Genomic DNA, 21402 nt, shown 5'->3' on the forward strand with positions numbered 1-21402 from the left:
TAGTATGACAACAACAACAGGATTACAGGATAATGGGGTTTTATAACTAAAACATCAATATGGTAGTGCAACATTTCAGTTTTGCTTTTTAACTTCCACTGTGATGTGGGGGGAAAAAAAGCGTCAAATAACAAATTAAAACCCGCATCACAAAAACGCCAACATGAATTGAGGAAATACATTAATGCAGCGTATTAGTGAGCGAAAGCTAATTTGCAAATGGGTTGCACCTGATGGACTCTCCACAAAACATTCTCCACAATCCATTTATAATTTGCCACATAATTATGCGTTCGACTACGCTGCACTGTCAGCAGCATGACGTGAGATGGCAGTTTTCTGTCTTTGCACGGCAGACTAACTGTGGGATTCTGAAGTTACGTTCTTGGCATGCATCCCTTTTTTTTGTTTTTAGCTGAAAGGAAGCTATAGTCAGGGGCATGCGACTGAAAAACCCACATTTGTATTATACAAAATGTCACGAAGAGCACAGTCGTAATCGAAAGATAAAACGGGCCGCTGAGTTCTCAGATCTCAGCTGTCTGTAACGCTTGGAAAAGGAAAACAAAATATCCAAAGTATCCACTCTTTCTTATTAGTAACAGCACACCTGCAGAGAAACGATCTGCTCTTTTGTTCATCTTTTTAAAGGGAGAGGTGTCAAGAGGTTTGGGGGTAGGGAAGGCGTGGGGGTGGGAAGGGAGTATTGACTGCAGTGCAAAAAAGGGTGATTAGGAAAAAAAAAGAATAATAATAATCAGGAATAAATAACCAATAATCGTTTGGTTTTGTTCATTTTTACCCACCAAAGCATTTACTTTGGTTTGTCGCCCGATCCACAAACACTTTGGAGGAGATGACATTACCGAATGGCAGGAACATCTGCATCAGCTCTCCATCTCCAAACTCCTGAGGGAGGTGGTAGATGAACAGGTTGCAGCCTTCCGGTCCTGCATGGAAAGAAACGGAGAAAGGCGAGAGAAGAGAGGGGGAGGGAGAGAGAGAGAGATAAAAAGGCAAAGGTCAGAGAAAAGGGTCAAGGAAAGAGACGGGGAGTAAGAATGGGAAAGGCAGACCACGAGAGGAGAAAACTCTGTGATGACAGTAAGAAATTATTTAAAGTGTAAAGTAAAAGATAAAGAGGGTAGAAGAGCACATTGTTAGTCAAAGTGGGCTAAAAGGCAGTGAAAGTCAGTTGCCTCTGACAGCTTCTTATAAATGATGTATAAACTCAATTTTCTGCCAAAAATAGAATAATGTTGATTATTTTAGAAAAGAGCTACATTTTTTTTTAACATAAGCTCTCACAGAAACCAATCAAGATGAACATTTCAACATTTGATTGCGTAATTTCATCAGTTTTCTTTGTTTTCTAGCTGTGTCGGTCCTATGTGGTAGTTAATCTCGCATGTTTGGATTGTTGTTTTGACTAAACTAGAATTTAAAATGCATCAGAGTGAAAAACACAAAATAAATGTTCCAGTTTTCTGCATCAGACCATCTTTATGCCCAGTTTCACATTAAAATTTTTTTTCCTTAAATGTGTTTCTTAATATTTGCCTAGTTTTAAGGTTCCAGAGTTGCAAAAATGAAACACGAATAAAACCCATAAAAAGTGTAGAGCAGTTTTCTCCAAGGCTTCAGTCACAGTTGAATGGTAACCTTAAGTTGTCAGGTGATTGCTGAATGTTAAGTATCATGAAAACTAACAACCTTCATACTGATAATTTTATGGCACCCCTTACTATATGACTCCCAAATGCTTAAAATATGGCCTCTGGGTTGCCACAGCTGTGAAATCATCTGCAATTTTTATCTTAACTTCCACAAGAGGGCAGTAAGGTCCCAGGCATGGGTGTTGAGCTTGGCGGTCATTCGGTTCATGAGAAGGCTTACAGCTGAGTTTGAGATGCTCAGTAATATTCTTCTTTTTCTTTTTCTTTGACTCATTCTCAACTCTGTCCTCTGTTTTTTTTATATTACCGAACCAAAAAGCACCAATAATAAAAAAGCTGTTTTGTATCAGGTAAACAAAAACACCCCAAAACACTGCTGAATATTTGTACTTTTCGTAAAAACTGACTGGCAACATTTCAAATCACCCCGCCAGCGTGTATGAGTATTTCAGGAGCATGCCGTGCGTGAGCGTTACCTTCTCGCTGCTGCTGTGGGATGATAGGTGGAGGGTGGGGGAAGGCTTGGCTGATCTGGCCGTATGCAGCGGGGTAGGCTGCTGACACACACAAACACACACCGCGGATCAGATAACAGTCATGACTAGAGCGCACACTTGTATACATATAAACAATGTGATATATGCAGGGGCACAGCAGGCAATCGATCAGATAGCGCACAATAGAGTCTAACGTGTTGCACACCCGACGCGGTGCAGAGAACAAACTGATGGAGTGAGACTGAAACACTTAATGTTACAATATCAAAATTTTAATTTCGAACAAAGGTATGCTTATCCTTGTCCTGTTTTCCGTAGTCTGGCCTCCCTTCCTACTGTACACACACACACACACACACACACACACACACACACACACACACACACACACACACACACACACACACACGCATACATATGCAGACACACATATCATTGGTGCAGTGAGAGTGACAGACAGACCTGCATACTGCTGGACTCCTGTGTAAGCCTGCTGGAGAGGATCAGCTGCAGTGGGACTTTGAGCTGCTTCAACAGAGACACAGAGAAGAGAAGAAAAAAGAGGAGGAGGTGGTGGTGGTGGGGGAGCACAGATGGATGGAGGTGTGTGTGTAGGGGGAGCGAGACAGAGGGAGAATGTAGATGGAGGAGAGGGCACGGAGGAAGGAGAGAGTAATATATAGCAGGGATGAGAAGGAGGAGAGCGATGGAGAGAAGAAAAAGCAGAAAGGTTAGCAAGCCGAACAGCGTGGAGTCAACTCACTTCACTTCGGTGTGTGAGGAACTGAATTCTGAACCTCTCCCTTCTCTTTTTCCAGACCCTTATACTTAAAAGTTTCCCCCAAAGCATTTCAAAAGTTTTCTTCTTCTTCTTTTTTTAAGAAAAGCAGGAAAGCAAAACTTTGATAAACCACAGTTAAGACCAACACACACACACACAAAACAAAAAAGAAAACAACCAACAACACATGGCTCCACTGTCACCACAACAAAGAAAAAAATGTACCTAAACTTGTGCCTATCACAGAAAACCTAAAAAAAAAAACAAGAAACACATTTATTTTTCACATGTACAACAACAGGACGAGCACAACGCACGTAACAGTGGATACGCCTGCTGCTTTCACTTCACATGTTCACAGATCTACAGCAAACTCTCCCTGCATCTGAACTACCGCCGGCACTGTGCCGCACCTTAATGCTACACACCCGTGCGTACAACGCATGCACAATAAATACACCACTGAGAACACACAAACACACATATACACACACACACACACTGATAAACATGTACACACTGATAACGCCAGTATCCTTTAAAACCAAAGTAACACCGAGCACGCTGTGGACTAACAGTAACACTGGAAAAACAGCAACAGATAGCCAGAAGAAAAGAAGAAGAGTTATGGGCTCAAAGAACCTTTAAAAAAAAAAAAAAAAACCAGGTGAAATCCTGTTCAAAAATAATTCAGCTGCCTGTGTTATTATCATCCTTTGTAACACTGTGATACATTTTGCCAGGGGAATTGCAAGTTTGTGAATGTAGCAGCCACAGGGATAGGTTTATTGTAACAAGATGATTTGTATTTGTATACACTGCAAAGAACTTTTCTTTATGACAGTGTCTGGAAACACGAAGTCAGAGTCTTTTTCAGAGCATATTACAGAGCAGAAAATATTTCAGATATTTGAAGCAATATAAATCTTTACTGTTCACTCACAAACTTGAATTTTCCCTCTTTCTTTCCTTCTTTTTAAAATGTTTTAAATGTAAAAAGAAAGAATGTTTGGTCCCAATAGCTTTGAAATGATATCTTCCTGTCCCTGAGCTCAGAAAGAAAAGGGATGAGGGATGAGGGTGGGAGGGAAAGAGCGCTACCTTCGGAGAGAGATGAGAGGAAGCAGCCACCCTGAACCCCAAAACAACTCCGCGGAGCCACGCCCAAGCCGTTTTTCTCTGAGTCCTCTCTAAAAACCACCTCCTGCAACACTGGGGAGACAAGACAACCAAACACATCCAATAAGGTACTAACCACGGCTCATGACACAAGCGCATAGTTAGACTCCGGCAGCCCGAACGCCTTTGCCAAACGATAATCGCCTCAACTTGCTTGCTTTCTGTGGACTACATTCGTCTGGCCTCACCCCCCATGAACATGCTTAAAGGCTATCCTAGTGTGTAAGCCAACATCATGCACGCTTTTCCTGTTGATGGCTGCTTTACAGTGGACGTGTGTCTACATTGAAAAAAATCATACTTTAACATTTGAATTTTTGTGTGTGTGTGTGTGTGTGTGTGCGTTTGTCTCTGAGATGATCATATTTACCAGGATAATGGTGTATCCCGTTGGTAAAAACTGCTTCTGCGGGGGGCTGTCCATTTGCCTGCGGGGGCGGCATGCCAGTAAAACCATTTACACTAATTGGAGATGGGATGCTGGTCACTGTGGGGGCGCTGATGCCTGGTGGAGTACTGCCACCTGCAGCCATGGGGCAGACAGACAGAGACAGAGAGAAACAATGCAATTTTTCCACCCCGAGGACATTATGGAAAAGTTTTACTTTGACTGGCCACCTAGTAACTCTTGCAAATGTCAGGAGGGCCGGTCCAGTGGGCCGGTGAAGACACTAAATGTCAGGGCTGATTTCTTGTCCAAGTATGGCCCTTACAGTGAAACAACAGCCATTAGATGTGACCCTCAGACGTATTTTCTGAGACTAGTGAATACTGTGTTGATATCAAATGATTGCTAATTATGTGTTCCCAGAATGATCTTCTTTTACATTCCTTGGGTGTATCCAGAAACATGCATTTTCTTCCTTTCGGCTGTATCTTATTTCCACTGCAGTCTTAGAGTCGGGTCTTAAAAGAATAAACTATTTTTAGTCATTAATATTACACTTTATTAAACAGCTGGTGCTGCTGTTTTCAAAAGGATCTCATACTTATATTCGATTTTCCACATCTTATTTTAATGTCTTCGCTTTAGACGGCATGATGGAAGTGAATAAACAAAAAAAAATCCTTTTATCCAGACTGTTGTGTCATGCAGTGCAGATATATTATGTTGTAGGGCCATGTTAACACTTCAGTCAGCCAATTTATGGATTGCATTTATATAGCGCTTTTCAAGGAAAGCCATATCGTGCCATCGGCCCCTCTGGCCAACACCAGTAGGCGGTAGGGTAAAGTGTCTTGCCCAAGGACACAACGACCAGGACAGAGAACCCAGGGATCGAACCAGCGACCTTCCGGTTGCAGATGCGCTTCCCAACCCCCTGAGCCAGTTTTAGTGTTTGAGTAAATCTGTAACCACAGTAACCAGGTGTTTAGACTAAAGAATCAACCTGATGTATTTCTTTGATGGATATGGTTATTCAATTTTATTGATTTATTTTATGTTGTATGTACTTAACCTTAAGATGACCTTTATGACCTGTAAAGACTTTTATGAGCACTCAGTAGCACTGAGTGCTCATAAAAGTCAAAAGTCTCATGTGCACAGATGGAAGGTTTAGGGTTTCAGATTTGGGTTCTTGGCTTCCAGTGACACCAGATTGTCTGCTGTCAGCCCCCCTCTGGAACATTAATGCTAGCTTGTGCTCATGTATATTTATGTATAGAAGTATAATCCACAATGCATGCACTGTGGTAGATGCACTTTCTGAAAAAACTCTGATAGGTACTTTAACAATTGACCTTAAACCAGTTACCTGACGTGGGAGTCAGCGGTGCTCCGGGGAGGCCATTGATGGTGGCCATGTGCTGCATCTGGGCAGCAGCAAAGGCTGCCATTGGACTGAGGTAGCCTCCTTGGCCTACAGATGCCATCAGTGCTGCTTGCTGCTGCACCTTCAGGTGGTGAAGAAGAAGGGAAAGCAGAAAGTAATAAAAGTAAAGACCTGTGAGTCTGAGCTAAGCAAAGCAAGACAAAAAAAGCATAAGAAGTAGAGCTATAGCAGAAATGCTGCTACAGAGATGGGAAACAGCATATTAGGAGGTGAAAACCATGTATTAAACTTTATAGAACATCTATCCTTTAATTTTTTTTTTTTTTAAATTAACATTTGACTTGATGACTTTTGCTTCTTCTTTTGCCTTTTCAAATTTAAATTTGAGCTAAGCTCGAGCGCTCTGTTTAATCTCTGTGGCTCACTGAATAAATAACTGTGGATAAAAAAAGGAGTTCTGTGGGGCATCTTGCCTGAGCGTAGGCTCCATAGGCTCCAAACTGCAGGGCCATAGGGTTGAAGATGCCCATCTGACCAGCCATCTGCTGCATGCGGCGTATGGTGCGCTCCTTATCCGTGTCGGCGAACTTTACCACCAGACTGGATGAGGCCCCCTGTGCACCCACCCATCCACCCACACACATACACACACACACACACACGCCAGGAAGTACATGTTAATGTGGTTCGATAGACGTCTGACATAAGCTTGCATTAGCACACATACACACATACTTTTTTAAATCTCTGGCCAAGGCAATGGCCCCCAGAGCTTTAACTGGTGCCCATTTTCCCCAAAAAGTCCTGATGGGTTATAACTAAAAGGGACATTCCATGTTAAGTCAACCTTACATTCTCATGTAATTTTTTTACATTTTCATAATTTCCTGTTGCAAGGCTTCCGTTATGAATATATTCCAATTATTAGAGCAATTTAAATATTTATGAAAAAAGTGCCACTTTTACAGAAGGGCAAAATCGTACTTTTTTGCCTAAATCATAACTCACAAGTTGAGTGGTTTCACAAAGCTGCTCAGCAATACTTTATCTCCACCATTGTGCTTGTGGGAACAGCTGGATAATTTGTGTGGAATCTGCCAGATTTGGGAGTATTCTATGGGATTTTTGTCAGATACAGCAACAAACACAAAACAACAAAAAAGCAAAACATCAAGACAGATCTTGACTATTTTCCCCTGAAACCTGTAAAAAAATATTACCAGTACTAAATACATACATGTACATGTGCAGGTGAACACATCGCTATGCACTCTGAATTTGACTCATGTAAACAAATTCTTTTTCATAGCTCTTAGTTTTGACTGTCCAATCAAACAAACGTTTTCATCAGTGGTAGGCAATGTGAGCTCACTCTCATTGCACTGTAAGCTATAGAGATATAACAGGTACAATGAATAAAATATGAACAATGTGAAAATGTAATTGGTGCTTCAGATAAATTCAGAAATGCCTGTTGGACTCCTTTAATGAGCCACTCTTCAAACTTTTACTGCCAGCCCATTGCAGGTTGTAGGTACTATTGTAGCTGATGTAATGCAGCACAGTAAGCTGCAATGTAAAATATCTTCCTAGTGTACGAAACACCACATATGCAAATTACCCATATAAATGCACCGTATCCATGAAGAATGTTTAAGATTTCAGATGCTAATAAGATCCAAATGGTTTATTCGAGGGCTACATGGCTTAGTTTGTTTATTTTGCTTGCACTGGAGGTTCAAGGTAGCGAACTGACCAGAGGATGTGTACACTGTCGACATCAGGGGATGGATACGCTCAGTAACAATACTCAAGAGGGCTCTGGCATTTAAACAATGCACAGTTTGTACTAAGGGACCCAAAGCGTCCCGAGAAATTGAGCCTGTGTGATTTATAGCCTCAGTTTTCTATTCTTAGCTGACAGGGGTGGCACCTGGTGTGGTCTTCTTCTGCTGCTGCTGTAGACCCACCTGCTTTGCGGTTCAACATGTTCTGCATTCAGAGATGCTCTCTGAGTTACTGTTGCCTTTTCAGCTCGTAGCACTCTGGCCATTTTCCCTTGACCTCTGACATCAGTACTGGATATTTTCCCTTTTTCCAGACCATTCTCTTTAAACTCTAGAGATGATTGTGCTGGAAAATCCCAGCAGATCAGCAGTTTCTTCAAAGTTCAAAGCAATTGATAATTATTTAAATGTGCTGCCTTTGTAAATTTAGTGAAAAATGTAACTACATCTGTCCCAGGCTGAACTTTTTTTTAAATATGTGAATGTTTAGCAGTTTTTAGCAGCTATTTCTTTTTAAACAGCAGAACAGGATGACAGATAAAAACTGCTGCAAAAAACAAAAATAACAACTGTGCCTACCAAAATTATAGGTATACAACATTTCCCAGTAGTCCTAATCCACTGACTATAATTTAAGCAAATATTGTGCATATGATCACCTCTTCTTTAGAGGACGCTGTAACTTGAAAAATATTTCCTCTATGGGTCTAATATTTGAGAAATCTCATGACATAGATTCATAGATTCATCTTTCAACCCAGGAAAAAAAAAGTGTAAAAAATGGCTCAACTGAGATGGAAAGATCGAATAGCCCTAAGGACAAATTTCCTCACTGGGACTGATAAACTCCAGCCCGAGTTAAATTTATAAGGAATATAAGCAGTATTTGAGTCATCTCCCTGTGTGACTCACCTCTCTCACACACCTACATGCACGCACGCAGTTACTCACAGGCATTGTCTGGCTCCCGTGTAGTGCACCGATGGCTGCCTGAGCTTCAGCATGAGAGGAGTATTTTACAAACGCACAGCCTTAAAGAGAACGAGAGAGAGGAGAACCTGAGTAAGGGGATAATGAGATCGTGAGAACAAAGGGAAAAAAAAGTTTCCTGAGAAGTATATCATACAGTATCACAACAAAGCATTTATAGTAACAATACAACAAGCAGACAGTCCCCCCCCCCTCCTTTTTTTCCCACCTGGGATAAATTTTCTACAGTAACAAATATTTAGTGAAGAAAGCCTCCTTTGCTGTGGATTGCTACATCAATGTTGATCGAAGCTCAGCAGACTAAATGTGCCAATCTGGCGTCATTAACGACTTCGAGGATCCTCAGATAGCGCTCAAAATGCTACAGCGTTTTGGTGTCGCTTACTATTGACAAGCGCCGTTGATAAATTTGAGTGATCAAGTTCTCAGTAATTATTGAGCTAAAGCCCACTTAGCTGAGTAAGCTGGCTGATGAAGCCTTGTTAATGGAGCTTCACGGAGGAATCAGAATGATCAAGCCCACTGTAATCATCAGGCTTAGTTATCATCGAGTTTCATTGATTAGCTGCTAAGCCCACTGATGAACTTCATGCGGTGAACTTGTGTAGCACTCTGACAACATTTAAAAAGGGGCATTTTTCTGGCATGACATGAAGCCCGATGGTTAATAAGGAGGGTGACTTATTTTTTTTTTCTTTATCAGAGCCTTGTAGGTTGACTCACGAGGTTAATGGGGTTCATCTGTAAAGAGCTGCTGGTTTGTATCTCTCGTCCCTTTGGGCGAAAGCTTTCAAATGGCATTTACTGTTGAAATTTACTGAATCTCCGGTATTCTTATGTAACGACTCCTCTGATGATTGTGAAATAGCCCGCTTTGACATCACTCAGCGCGGAGTGTTTTAAGAAGAACTTTGCAAAGTCACCAACTTTGAAAGGCCAAATCATTTCTGTGCAGTAGCCTGTGAAAAAAGTCTGCCGGCTCAAAGTCATAAACAGCTATAAACTCACCTTTGCTGTTTCCGTCGGGACCTCTGAGGATGGTGCATTCCTCGATGCTGCCGAAGGACTCGAAAAGGCGCCGCACATCATCTTCTGACTGTTGCTTGTTGAGCATGCCCACAAAAAGCTTTCTGTCTTCTAAAAGGAAAAAGGAATAGGTCACAATCAGGAGATCAGGAGATCAGGAGATGCTTTTTGGTATTCTACAAAGAGACGTGCTGTGTCGCTTAGACGGAGGCATTTTTGCTAAGCCTTAGATACACAAGCACCAGGTCAAATATCAGATGCAGTTTTGTTTTGTGATATAGTCAATTGCAACAATTTTCAAACTTGAAAATCTGCTTGATTAAGTTTCATTAGAAATTCAACTTTATTTGTGTTAAAAACAACTGAGTTGAAGCTACACGCCAAAAAGAGAAAGTTATAGTAGAATAACAGTTCACAAAAAGTTCATAATGCTAGAAAAAATAATTATGTAATGTAATCTAATGCTGCAGTCCTAGTGTATTTCTAATTCAATGCTGTTCCTGAGCTGAAAGTCTGTAATGTGCATTTTAAATGGACTAGCTGGTTGGTGTATTATGTTATTATTTAGTATGCAGTCTATTTGAGGTGCACAGCTGTTTCTGCATATTCACTTTAAAATGTATTAATACTGTTTACTGTTTAACCAGCTGCCCATTGCATATTTGCAGGGCACCATAATCAAGGCGAGGAAGCCCTTTTCTGTGGAGTCTCTGTCCTTTGGGAATATGACTACCCCATGGCACAGTATGTCTGATGCTAACAACAATGTTCTCTCTCATCACATTCAGTGCAGCTTGCGTGACACATGCAGTGTCTGTGGTAAATGTTTGCCACTGTATAAGTTGGCTATGCTGCTGGTTTCACGTGTCACGCCCCCTCTGCAACCTCAACTCCTTATGCAGCGGTAGCGCGAAAGTTTCTGTTGCCCTGGATTTAATTGCTAATACCTGACAAGGTGTGGCAGGGAGACCAGACACTGTCATGCTCTCTCTTGGGTGTTGGTGTCGTTTTTAGCTAAAAATATTTAGTAAATTAAAATAAAGCCCATGTTTCTAAAAAAGAAAAAAAAAGCAGTGTGGAGTCAATCTCCGATTTATGTTGGAGCTTATGAGCCAGGTCATAAAAGATGCCAAGGAAAGATGTTCTCCAAGTTTTATGAACGCTGTTGCTAGGTAATATTTTCCCTACATTTATACTGAGAAAATAAGCTATTTTCTGCTCTGTATCTTTTTTTATATTTCTGGACTTCATCTGTTTCATCTTGCTTTGCACTTCCTTGACAAAAACAGGTAGTGCAAATAACACTAAACAGAATATGGAGTATTAATAGCTATGATGTTATGTAGAGAGATTATCTTCTTCTTCTTTTGGCTGTTCCTTCCTTCCTACCTCCGTCTCATCCTATCCCTAGCATCCTCCTGTGCCACACCAACCCACTTCACGTCCTCCTTCACCATATCTATGAACCTCATCTGAGGGCTTCCTCTTTTCCTCCTGCCTGGCAGCTTCATCTTTAACATCCCTTATGTTGCGATGATGAGATATTTGACTAAAGTTACTTTCATATAATACCACTTTGTACCTCAAGAAGGGATAGTGAGTCAGTGTAGCAGCAATTCCCTCACTCAAGCGTGAGAAGAAATAGTGCTGCCCAGAGATTTGGTGGGTTTTTTTTTAAATTTCATTCAGCAGGAAAAACAGTCAGGGAATGAAACTGTAAACATAACTCTGGCAGAGTGACAGTTGAGAGAAGATTAACAGGAGTTACCAAGCGAGCTGGCCAGCTAGTCCAGCTTATGCTTCCTCTCACACTGCCCAGGCCACCAGTATTAAGAGATGATGGGGACTTGTAACGAGCAACGGGCGTACAGCAGATCATCACGGAGGCTGGTTGCAGAGCTTTTATGGTTTTGTGTTTTCTCATTACTTGTTTTTGTTTTCAATTCGGTTTAGTTTCACTTGGTTTCCAGAATGGCTTTGCTTTAGTTTAGTGTTCATTAGTTGTAGTCTTTGTTAATTATTTTCATACAGACGGTATTTGTCAGGGGGAAGAATTGGAAAATAAAAGCAAAGATGTTTTCATGCATAAATGCTTAGTAAAGAGGGTCCGACGCAAGTTCAGAAAATCATTTCAGCTAGTCTTGTTTTATTTTTGTTGGTTTTTGGTTAGTTTTTGAATGATTTCTATGCTGTAGCAATGTCTCACAAAGGCAAACCAGCACTGCTGAGACATCCATATGACATGGAAATAAAAGAAAGCAATACGAAGCACCACTCAGGATTCTGAGCAGTCACTGCTTTCTACTGTGAAGCAACAGTGGTCTCTTCTAGAGCGAGGTATTTGTGGCAAATTAAATGGTTTTGTTTATTTATTTATGACTGCCTCCTGCACCCCATCCACCAGGAGTCATACTCTTCAGTTCCATTGTGGAAGGAAATTTCACCAAGTCCCTCGGTCCGCCCGAGGATTCCACAACATGTCGTAATTTTCAAACCAGAATATGAATGATCTGAAAAATCTACCATGTTGAATGTTATTTGTGCAGATTCTACAGAAAATAAGCCACCAAGTGATAATCATCTTGTATTAAATGTTATGTGTAAATAAATGTGAATGCATAATGTGTGGTGAGACAACATCCTGTAAGCAGCATCCTAGTAGCTGTTTCATCAGATGTTTTTGTCAGATATGAAATGGCACGACAAGATAGAAACTCACAATGACAGTGTGACAATGCATGGGTCTTGCTTGTCACATCAGTCTGACATTTTTTTCCCCCATTGAATCAGTCATTTAAAATTACAACCTATAGGCAAGGAAGTGCGCCTGTCACAGGTGTCAGATATGAGAGAAGGCAGCTGTGTGGGTGTGCCTTTCCTCAGGTCAGAACATGATTAAAATTTAACTAAGGTCAGTTCCCTAGTCTTGCCAGTGAACTTTTCCTTCCCCCCCCCTTCCCCCCCAAAGAACAACATATGTATTGTCATTATTATTATACAGAAGTAGGAAGTAATATGCATAAGTCAAAGATTATGCTGAATCCAGGAGACAGCTGTATGAATGTGGGAGGCTATGTGCATATTTTTCCCATGGCTAAAGAAAAGCTTTGCTAAGACCTTCGAAGCAGCATACCTACTTTCTGTATAAGGTTACAGCAGGTAAAGCGTCAGGAAAAATACTTTATCATTTCTCACGGCCAACACCTAATGCATTTATGGGTCTAATTCTCATTTATGAGCACGTAGCAATAATCCATTTGCATATATTAACTGCTGGCCTCTTCTTTGGCAAAAAGCCTCCACCATATTTATGCCCAAAATGCTGACGTGAAGTAACTTGATTACATGTAAAACTTACACGTAATTTTGGTACAAAACATTAAATTTAATGCAACTGGTGAAATTAAATGTATTTGATTGGTATACACTGAGTTTATACTAAACTATGTTTTTCAATGATTAGTTTGATTGAATTTGAGTTAAAAAACATTTGATTTTATATATTTCAGTTGCATTTTACTCAAAATTATTGTGTCATGTTAATGAGGGCCAGCACTCTTTTTTTTTTTTAGTGAAGTAACTCATAATTAAAACCTAATTTCTTTCTTTTTCACTGCCAATTTTTTCACATATAAACTTACAGGCTGTCAAATACATTGTAGAACGTTATAATCGGATACAAATCGGTCATTCAGGGTCTCTAATAAAATATGGACAGACCAAGGTTCGGCATCAGTTCATTAGTGTCAGCGTTAGTCGAGTCACTCAATGAGTGGTCGAGGAGAATTGTGAAGCTGAGAGCGAAAGTGTGCTGGAAGCGAAAGCAGCAGATGTGTCGATGTGCACGGCTGTCATCAGTTCCCGCGTCGCAAAGAATCTGAGCTTTGTGGAAAAAAGGGGGTGTATACGTTCGGAAACTAATGAGCCTCAGTGCAATTGAGGCTCTGAATGTGCTCTGCAAATTAATGTGTGTCTAGGTGTGGGTATCCGCGGGCGCCCGTGTGTGCGTGCATGCGTGTTGAGGGTCCGTTCCCCGCTGCTTGTGCCTGACAGGGTGTCCTTGCCAAGTCAACAAGACTAATCTGCGCTCTGGCCTTGCACCGGGGGAGGGGGCAGGGTGGGATGGTGAGTGTTTACAAGAGTGTAGCGCATATCAGAGGTGGACACACATATGCACAGGCACGCACTCGCAAATCTTGAAATGTTTGCACCCCCACACCCTCCTCCTCCTCACATCTTCTCAGACACATACACATTCATAGTACACACCTCAATGGTGCCCAACAATTCTCCAGGGAAGCCACCAATAAACATTACATCTTTCTTTGTGAAAGGACTTACACACACACGCACACACACTCATATTCAGCAAGAGAGCAAATCAATATACACCAGAGTCTCAATAACGATGTAAAGCCCCCCCTCTCTCACGCACACAGACAGTACATGACAGTGGCTCTCCCCGATCTCCCACTACAGTAATATTTAGTTGGCTCGAGTTGTACCAGGATACATAAAAAGTATTAGTTTCCAATTTCATTATTGATTTTTGCCACACTTAACAGTACTCCTTTTTTTTATCACTTGCGCAGACCCATCTTCACTAAATCAGTTTTCACACATGAACTCAGGGTCAGGGTAATCAGGTGTCCCCAGTTATCCTTTCTCACACACGTAGCACACTGTAGCAGATGGCCAGCGTTATCTGCAGACTCAGTACTGGAAATACTGTTTGGTTTAGGTGAGGGAGATGTCTGACTAGAGCAAGCACAGAGCAGGATATAGGACACTCACTTGCTAGCTGTGAATTTGTTGGACAAAGCTGTTTTTTTTCAAGATCAAGGCACATTAGTGCACCTGGTCATCAGGCGGTCTTTGTACTTGGAAGCTGGCAAGTTAAAGGTCTCTTAATGTCAGAGCTGACTGTGTGGCAAGTTTTCATTCTCACGAAGCTCGATCAGAGAAGTTATGACTGAAAGTAGCTTCTCCTTATTTGTTAACAGTGGTGGAAAGCAATGTGCTTATTGAATCAAGTGCTGTACTTGAATCTCATTTACTTTAATATTTTTCAGTTTTTGCTATCTTATTGTTAAAGTAATTTAAAGATGAAATATTGCATTACTTACTCCAGTGCATCTAGTTTTATTTTATTAGAAAGCCATAGTCTTCAAGTTTCAATCTTGCATTTAAACTTATGACAAGCATTTAAAATCCAGAGCATTAAATCAGTGGGTCGAAACCTGTTGGCTTCTGGCACTGTTACAATAAGAAGCGCCTAGTTGGTGATCCATGCCAGTTTTTTAGATGTGAAGTATTTGCTACTATTTTACCCTGAAAAGGTAAAATAATAGTAAGTACGGTGGTGCAGTGGTGCCCTGCTGCCTCACACCAAGAAGGTAGAAATCTGACCGAGATTTTTGTGTGAAGCTTGCATGTACTCTCCGTGTGGGTTCTTTCTGGGTGCACTGGCTAGTACTTAAGTGAATTGGTGATTCCTAAATTGCCTGTAGGTGTCTCACTGTGTTAGCCCTGTGACAGCAATCCGTCCAGGTTATACCCTGCCTCTCATCCTGCGGCACCACCAAGTGCTGTAACATCTTGTATCAACACTGGTTTTAGCTGAGTAATATCACACTGAAATGTATGTAACTGGGTTACAAGGGGCTAGAAGGTACCACCAGTACACTTTAAAACCAGTATATAAAAATTCAAATGCACAAATGTTAAGATTTTATTGATAACAGGTTACGATTATGTTATCAATATAATTGTTTTTGCCTTGTTTTTTGGCATACATTTGTTTTTTTATTATCATCACCAGTTTCTGACCCCTTATTACCCCATTACACAAACATACTCAGCTAAAACCGCTGTTGATAAAAGATGATACCTACTGGATACTGCCATACTGGATATAGATTTGGTATTTAAGTGGTAATAACTTGCTATCTCCATATTATTACCTTCTTATTCCTTCCCTTTTACCCCATTATTACCACATCGTTGCTGAGCTGTAACAGAAAGTGCAACTGAAAGATGAATTATTCCTCCACCAGTACAATTTAACACTCTGGCACTATATTATATTGCTTTGCTTTCCTGTGTGAAAATATGGGATCAAGAAGTAAAGAAATTTCCTGGAAAACCAGCAGTGTAGGGAACTAGATAAGAGGCAGAGAAGTATGGATGTCTTGCCTTGCCTTCACTTTCCTCATTCTCAGTGTTGCCTCTTTTCTCCCCCTTTCCATCAATCATTCTCAGAGAACCAACAAACTAAACAGAAGAGGAAGTTGCGGATTCCTTGCATTTTTTTGTACAAACTAACACCTCTCTCAGTCTGTAGACATCCACTGCTTATCAACCTTATCAACGAACTCCTTGCATGCTCCATTTCTTCTCCCCCCCTCCCCTCCCCTCACCCTTTCCATCTTTCTTGTGCCTGGAGAATCACTCTGGTGCCTGTTATATTAAAAACTGAAAACTTTGAAAGACTTCAGCCAAAATTGGTCAGACTGCATCAATCTTGTCTTGTACAGTCCATTGATTGATGTCAGGAGCAGGTCACTACTTGTCTAGACATAGAAAATTCGCTTTAAGCGGCCTTAGCTGTCAATATGGCGCGCTGCACACAAAATACCAGACCGGAATTCACTTTCATTGACACAGACCTGTCATTTACATTTTCAGTTCATTTGGCTGACACAAGCTTGTGACATTAGTCAAATTGGGTTTGCTTTGTTTGTCTTGGTGTTTGACAAACAAAGTGACCTGTTTCCCCCTCGAAAATGACAGGTCATGCGTATCTCCGTGTATGCATACGCGTTTGTACATGCATCAGCGCATATGATGAGACTCAAGGAAAGGAGCTAGAGGCTACACTGGCCAGGAAGAGCGCCGTTTACATAATGTGTTCTGAAAACTGGAGGGTCTGGCTGGGCCGCGCTGTCAGCCCGCGTCGAGGTACGGGGCATCGTTTAATAGGACAGATAATGGTGAGGCTGATACGCGCAGGCAACATGCTTGAAGGGCTAGAACAAAGAATGGAAGTGGAGGGAAAAAAGGCAACAAAGAGGGGCGTACAGTACCTCCTCGACTCTCACTGTCTGCTGGCTTCACCTGGATCGGTCTGTTCATCTGTGACATAGAAAGAAGAAAGCAAGAGACAAAGAACCCAGTTAGCATCATGTAATGGCACATGCTTTTACCCCCCACCCCCAACCTCCCCCCCCCCCCCTCCTAAAAAAAACTTTTTTAGAATCACTCAGCCGCAATTGAGGGTAAAATGTATTGAAAATCTCCAAAGCTGCAGCACTTACAGCCATTGGGGGAATAGCTGGTTGGGAATATGGGTTGGAAATATTATTTGATCTGAGATGAAAGGAGAGAGAAGGGTTGGAAAGGGGGATAAGCAGAGGGATGAAGGGAAAGATAGAAAGAGGGGATGATAGAGGAAAGGTAACACCGGGTCAGCAGAGCTACTGCGAATGTGTCTGTCTCTAGAGGTTTGATGTGGCACCACAATATTATCAGTGTGGGCTTTGTGTTTTTATGTGATACATATGCACGTACAGCGCAGCCAACACATACAGTACATACTGTACAGTGAGACTCTATCTTACATGGGTTTTCAGACTCCTAAGCCTCATTGCAAATTGTTCTTGCACAGTCTTCTTTTAGCCTCACACACCAGTACACACGCGTGCGTGCGTGCGTGCGTGCGTGCGTGCATGCGCGCACGCACGCACGCACACACACACACACACACACACACACACACACACGCTGTCCCCCACTGAGACCTTTCCACACTGTGTCCGCCGAGGCCCTCCTTTCATTTCACTCCTGCCTGTCAAAATTTTCCTCTCCGCCTCGCCACCCTGCTAAACGCTCGCCACCAATCAATTTTTAATAATGCCAATCGCCATGCTGCCAGGAGGAATAGAAGGGAAGGGAGAGAGGAAAGGAGAAGAGATCAGAAGAGAGGAGAAAAAAAGGAGAGGAGAGGAGAAGATGGGGAATGTGAAGGATGAAAGGGAGAAGGGAAAGGTCAAGGTTCTGTGTGATGCAGAATCAGTGTTTTGCAAAATGTCATTAAAATCTTTTCTTTTGAATTTGCTGATATAGTCATCACCCTTATGAATCTGCAAGCTTTCAGATGATTCCCCAAAAGGCAAAAAACTTTGAGCACGAGGACACGAGGACGCGGCGCAAACACAATTAATGCTCGGACCTTCACCCTTTTCTGGCGCTTTTCAGCTGCTAATATTAAATCACATCATTCCCCACAACACTTGAGTTACCCATTCCCTCATCTCCCTCGTCTCCTCCCTCTCTTTGACAGCCAAGAACCCTGCTAATGTTTTTAATGTGCTGTGATGCATTATTTATCAGACTGGCTGTTGATATGGAAAAAGGACGAGAGGGGATAAAGAAAATGGGGAATGGAAAAAAAGGGAGTTAAAAATGAGTAAAAAGCGAGAGTACAGTCTTGTGAAAAAAAGTTTTCACAAGACTTCACAGGACTCTGTGCAATCCTGTGCAAAACTAAGTGCACCCAGTCACAAACTGCTAATCAATTGACCAACAAAGTATAAGCACCTCTAAAATGCCACAATCTTCCCTGGAGTTGCTGGCTCAGCAAATTCAAACCAGGGTCAGATTATGCACCAAGAGCTACATTTCAGGCTCTACAGACCTCAGAAACATGATGCTAAAATGAACAAGTATGGCCTGTTGGAAGGGCTACCTTTCTATAAAGGACATGCCCAGTACTGCTAAGGTTTGCAAAGCTGCAACCGAACAAACCACAAGACTTGTGGAATAATGTCCTTTGGACAGACAAGACTGAAGTTGAGATGTTTGGTAATGCACAGTGCAACGCTTTGCAAAAACCAACCACAGCATGTCAGCGCAAACACCTCACACCAACTGTCAAGCACGTCGGTGGAGAGGTCATGATGTGGCCTTGTTCCAAAAACACAGGACTTGGATACTTTGCAGTCACTGAGTCGACCATGAATGCCTCTGCATACCAGAATATTTAAGAGTCAAATGTGAGGCCATCTATCCAACAGCTAAAGATTGGCCAAAAATGGGGCATGCAACAGAACAATAATTTCAAACACAGCAATAGTCTCCAACATAATGGCTGAAAAAGAAAAGAAAGGTGTTGCAATGGTCTGATTGAAATGCTCTGGCGGGACATTAAGAGAGGGCCAATGTCTCCACAATGATGTGAGACATTGATAAATTCATGGAGAAAACAATTACTCAAAAGTATTGCTGCTAAATGTGGCTCTGCCAGTTACTCATCAGGGTGTACTTTTTTTTTTACACGATTGGATGGATCGCTGTGAAAACTTTATTTTCACATGACCGTATGTGAATCAAAAAAGTGTTAGGTAAACAACTGATCGCAGGAAAGGTGAGATCACACTGGGTGAGAAAAGTAAAAAAAACTAAATGAAAAAAGTGAAAAAAGGGTGGCGATGGAAGGAATAAATGTAGTGATAAAAAAGGGAAGTGGGATAAGGAAGAAGAGTAAGGGGAGAGGGAATTAGGAAAACAGGACATAGGGGAAGAAGAAGATATGGATCAGAGTATGGGCAACGTCAGCTCAATGCTCCCGAGGGGGTCGGGGGTAAAAGCCTGCATACATATGAGCACTTTTACTATGATTCATACAAATAGTTTGACCTCAATCTTATCTAATTGTGTTCTACCTCAACTAGTTCTTTATGCAAGTGTCAGCATTAACCTGCATGTTATATGATAACACTGACCCACTGAGATTTTATTTAATTACGCAGGTCTTTATTTAAGTCTTCACTTGGAGTTTAGAGAAGCTACAAAAAACTATTTGGGGATGGCGATGGCAACAATATACAGTATGTGATATATACTTGATCTCTTATATGTAATAACATATAAAAAGCTAGATTTTATTAAAATAATAATTCCTCACTCTTAACGTGCAAAATCCCGTGAACCCGGATGAATTGGTGAATCCCTTAAATCATCATTGCCACTTGAGCACCAGCATGCGAAATGTCTGCTCATAAATTTTTAGATACCGTTCAAAATAATGTTAAGTGGTTAAACCATTATTTTCTTTTTGTCACTGAGGGCTGAGTGCTGTTTCATGGGCTCTCTATCAGTGGTTTCCATTACTCCAGGCCCATAAACTGCTTCAAGGTCAGCTTTATCATCCTGCTCATAATAGGGTGAGTTAGCACCAGCCCACTGGACAACTGATCCCAAAACAGTTGTTAAACCCACACGCTGACTCGCACAGATAGCGCCCCTCGGATGTCTGTGGTAGTGCTAGCTAAAGCCAGATGGCAGCATTGAGCAGGAGAAGCTCTCTTTAGCCTAATACCAGTGAAAAATCTCATTTACACAAAAGAGGCTAAAATCCATACATGCATACATATATATACACGCAGACATGAAATAAGAGTAAGTGGCTAAGCTCACATGACTAGACATGGATGCTTATCCACACAAGTCTGGCGCGTACACAGAACATGCAACAGCACAAAATAGGCCTATGCATCCAAGCGTGCGTGGGTCGGGAAATAAATAAGTGTAGGTATGCACAAAAGATATGTAAATGTAGCTTTGTGAGTCAACATGTGCAGTGCCTAAATTGGCTCATCTCACAGCACGCACACCTAATACCCTGTTTGTAGATCACTTTCTCTCCTCATCCTTGTAAGTGCGGTCGCCTGTTTTTCATTTCATATGCCTAAAAAAAAAACGAAAAAAGAATCACACACACACATGCTAAGCTCCATTCTTGCTGAAAGTCCACCTCAGCAGACTTGTGTTGAGAATGGCCTTGGTGTGTACCACATGATTGACAGCTCAAGAGGAACTGCAGCTACACAAATGCATGGGGGCACGCACACTCACACACATTCTTGCTACACTCCTCTGTTGATTATGTAACTCAATGACAGTGCTCTGCCTCAGTGCTGCCATAGATTCCCTGTTAACTAGAAGCTGAGGGAATACATGGTCTGCATGCAGTCTGTGCTCTACCAAACTGGTGAGTCATTCTTCTGAATCAGTGTGGCTTGAATGTCTAGCAAGGCCCACAAGATTAGCTCCAAGCAGTGTGGGACTCAAGCTTTGCCTTATTGGATTCTCCTTTGAAATGGGACAAAACTGAAGTCCTTGATCTGAGTTTTGCTGCTTACAGTATTGATTTCACTGTGTGCAAAGCACAAAAATGAAGTTATAGGAACAATATTTTGATGACAACTCTACGGGATTTCTTTTCGCTGAATTTCTTTATAGTACCTTGTTATGTCAGATGCACTTCAAATACAGTTTATTACAAGTTGCTCAAGGCAATGCCAGCATCACAAGCCGCACACACACACACACACACACACACACACACACACACACACACACACACACACACACACACACACACAATAATGCATGCACACAGAGCTACATTAATACACAACACTCGCAAGGACACGAAAGTCCACAGTCACTCACACTCCCATCACTCTGTGAAAAAGAATATTGAAAGTATGCTTTACGAAACTCGGGAGAGGAGGTAGGATTTTCTCATTTTCACCCTCGTCTAGCAGATGTGTTTTTGAGAGAGAGTAGAGCAGTGCAGGCCAGGTCATTTCATTATCACAGTGAGAAAGCACTCCATGAAACTCTCCC

The 21402-nt window shown here is 41.6% G+C and overlaps 1 protein-coding gene across 11 annotated transcripts in view; it reads right to left on the bottom strand.

The window, feature by feature from the left end:
- The window catches only part of celf4 (CUGBP, Elav-like family member 4), a 90697-nt gene that overhangs the window by 4413 nt on the left and 64882 nt on the right, over nt 1-21402 (bottom strand). The window contains exons 3-12 of one of the 11 annotated variants that reach the window (XM_085273455.1): nt 16797-16845; nt 9694-9819; nt 8647-8726; nt 6382-6522; nt 5891-6029; nt 4504-4656; nt 4056-4166; nt 2636-2701; nt 2153-2233; nt 807-950 (exon numbers count right to left, since the gene is read on the bottom strand). In XM_085273455.1, coding sequence (XP_085129581.1) covers nt 807-950; nt 2153-2233; nt 2636-2701; nt 4056-4166; nt 4504-4656; nt 5891-6029; nt 6382-6522; nt 8647-8726; nt 9694-9819; nt 16797-16845 — 1090 coding nt within the window. Of the gene's footprint in view, nt 1-806; nt 951-2152; nt 2234-2635; nt 2702-4055; nt 4167-4503; nt 4657-5890; nt 6030-6381; nt 6523-8646; nt 8727-9693; nt 9823-16796; nt 16846-21402 lie in introns of all 11 variants that reach the window. The other 10 variants (XM_085273456.1, XM_085273458.1, XM_085273453.1 and 7 more) reach the window with 10 other exon arrangements.

Source organism: Mchenga conophoros, linkage group LG5 (assembly GCF_057382185.1).
Source record: "Mchenga conophoros isolate Kocher_MC1m ecotype Shallow Benthic linkage group LG5, M_conophoros_male_GT1.1, whole genome shotgun sequence".
Lineage (NCBI taxonomy): Eukaryota > Metazoa > Chordata > Actinopteri > Cichliformes > Cichlidae > Mchenga > Mchenga conophoros.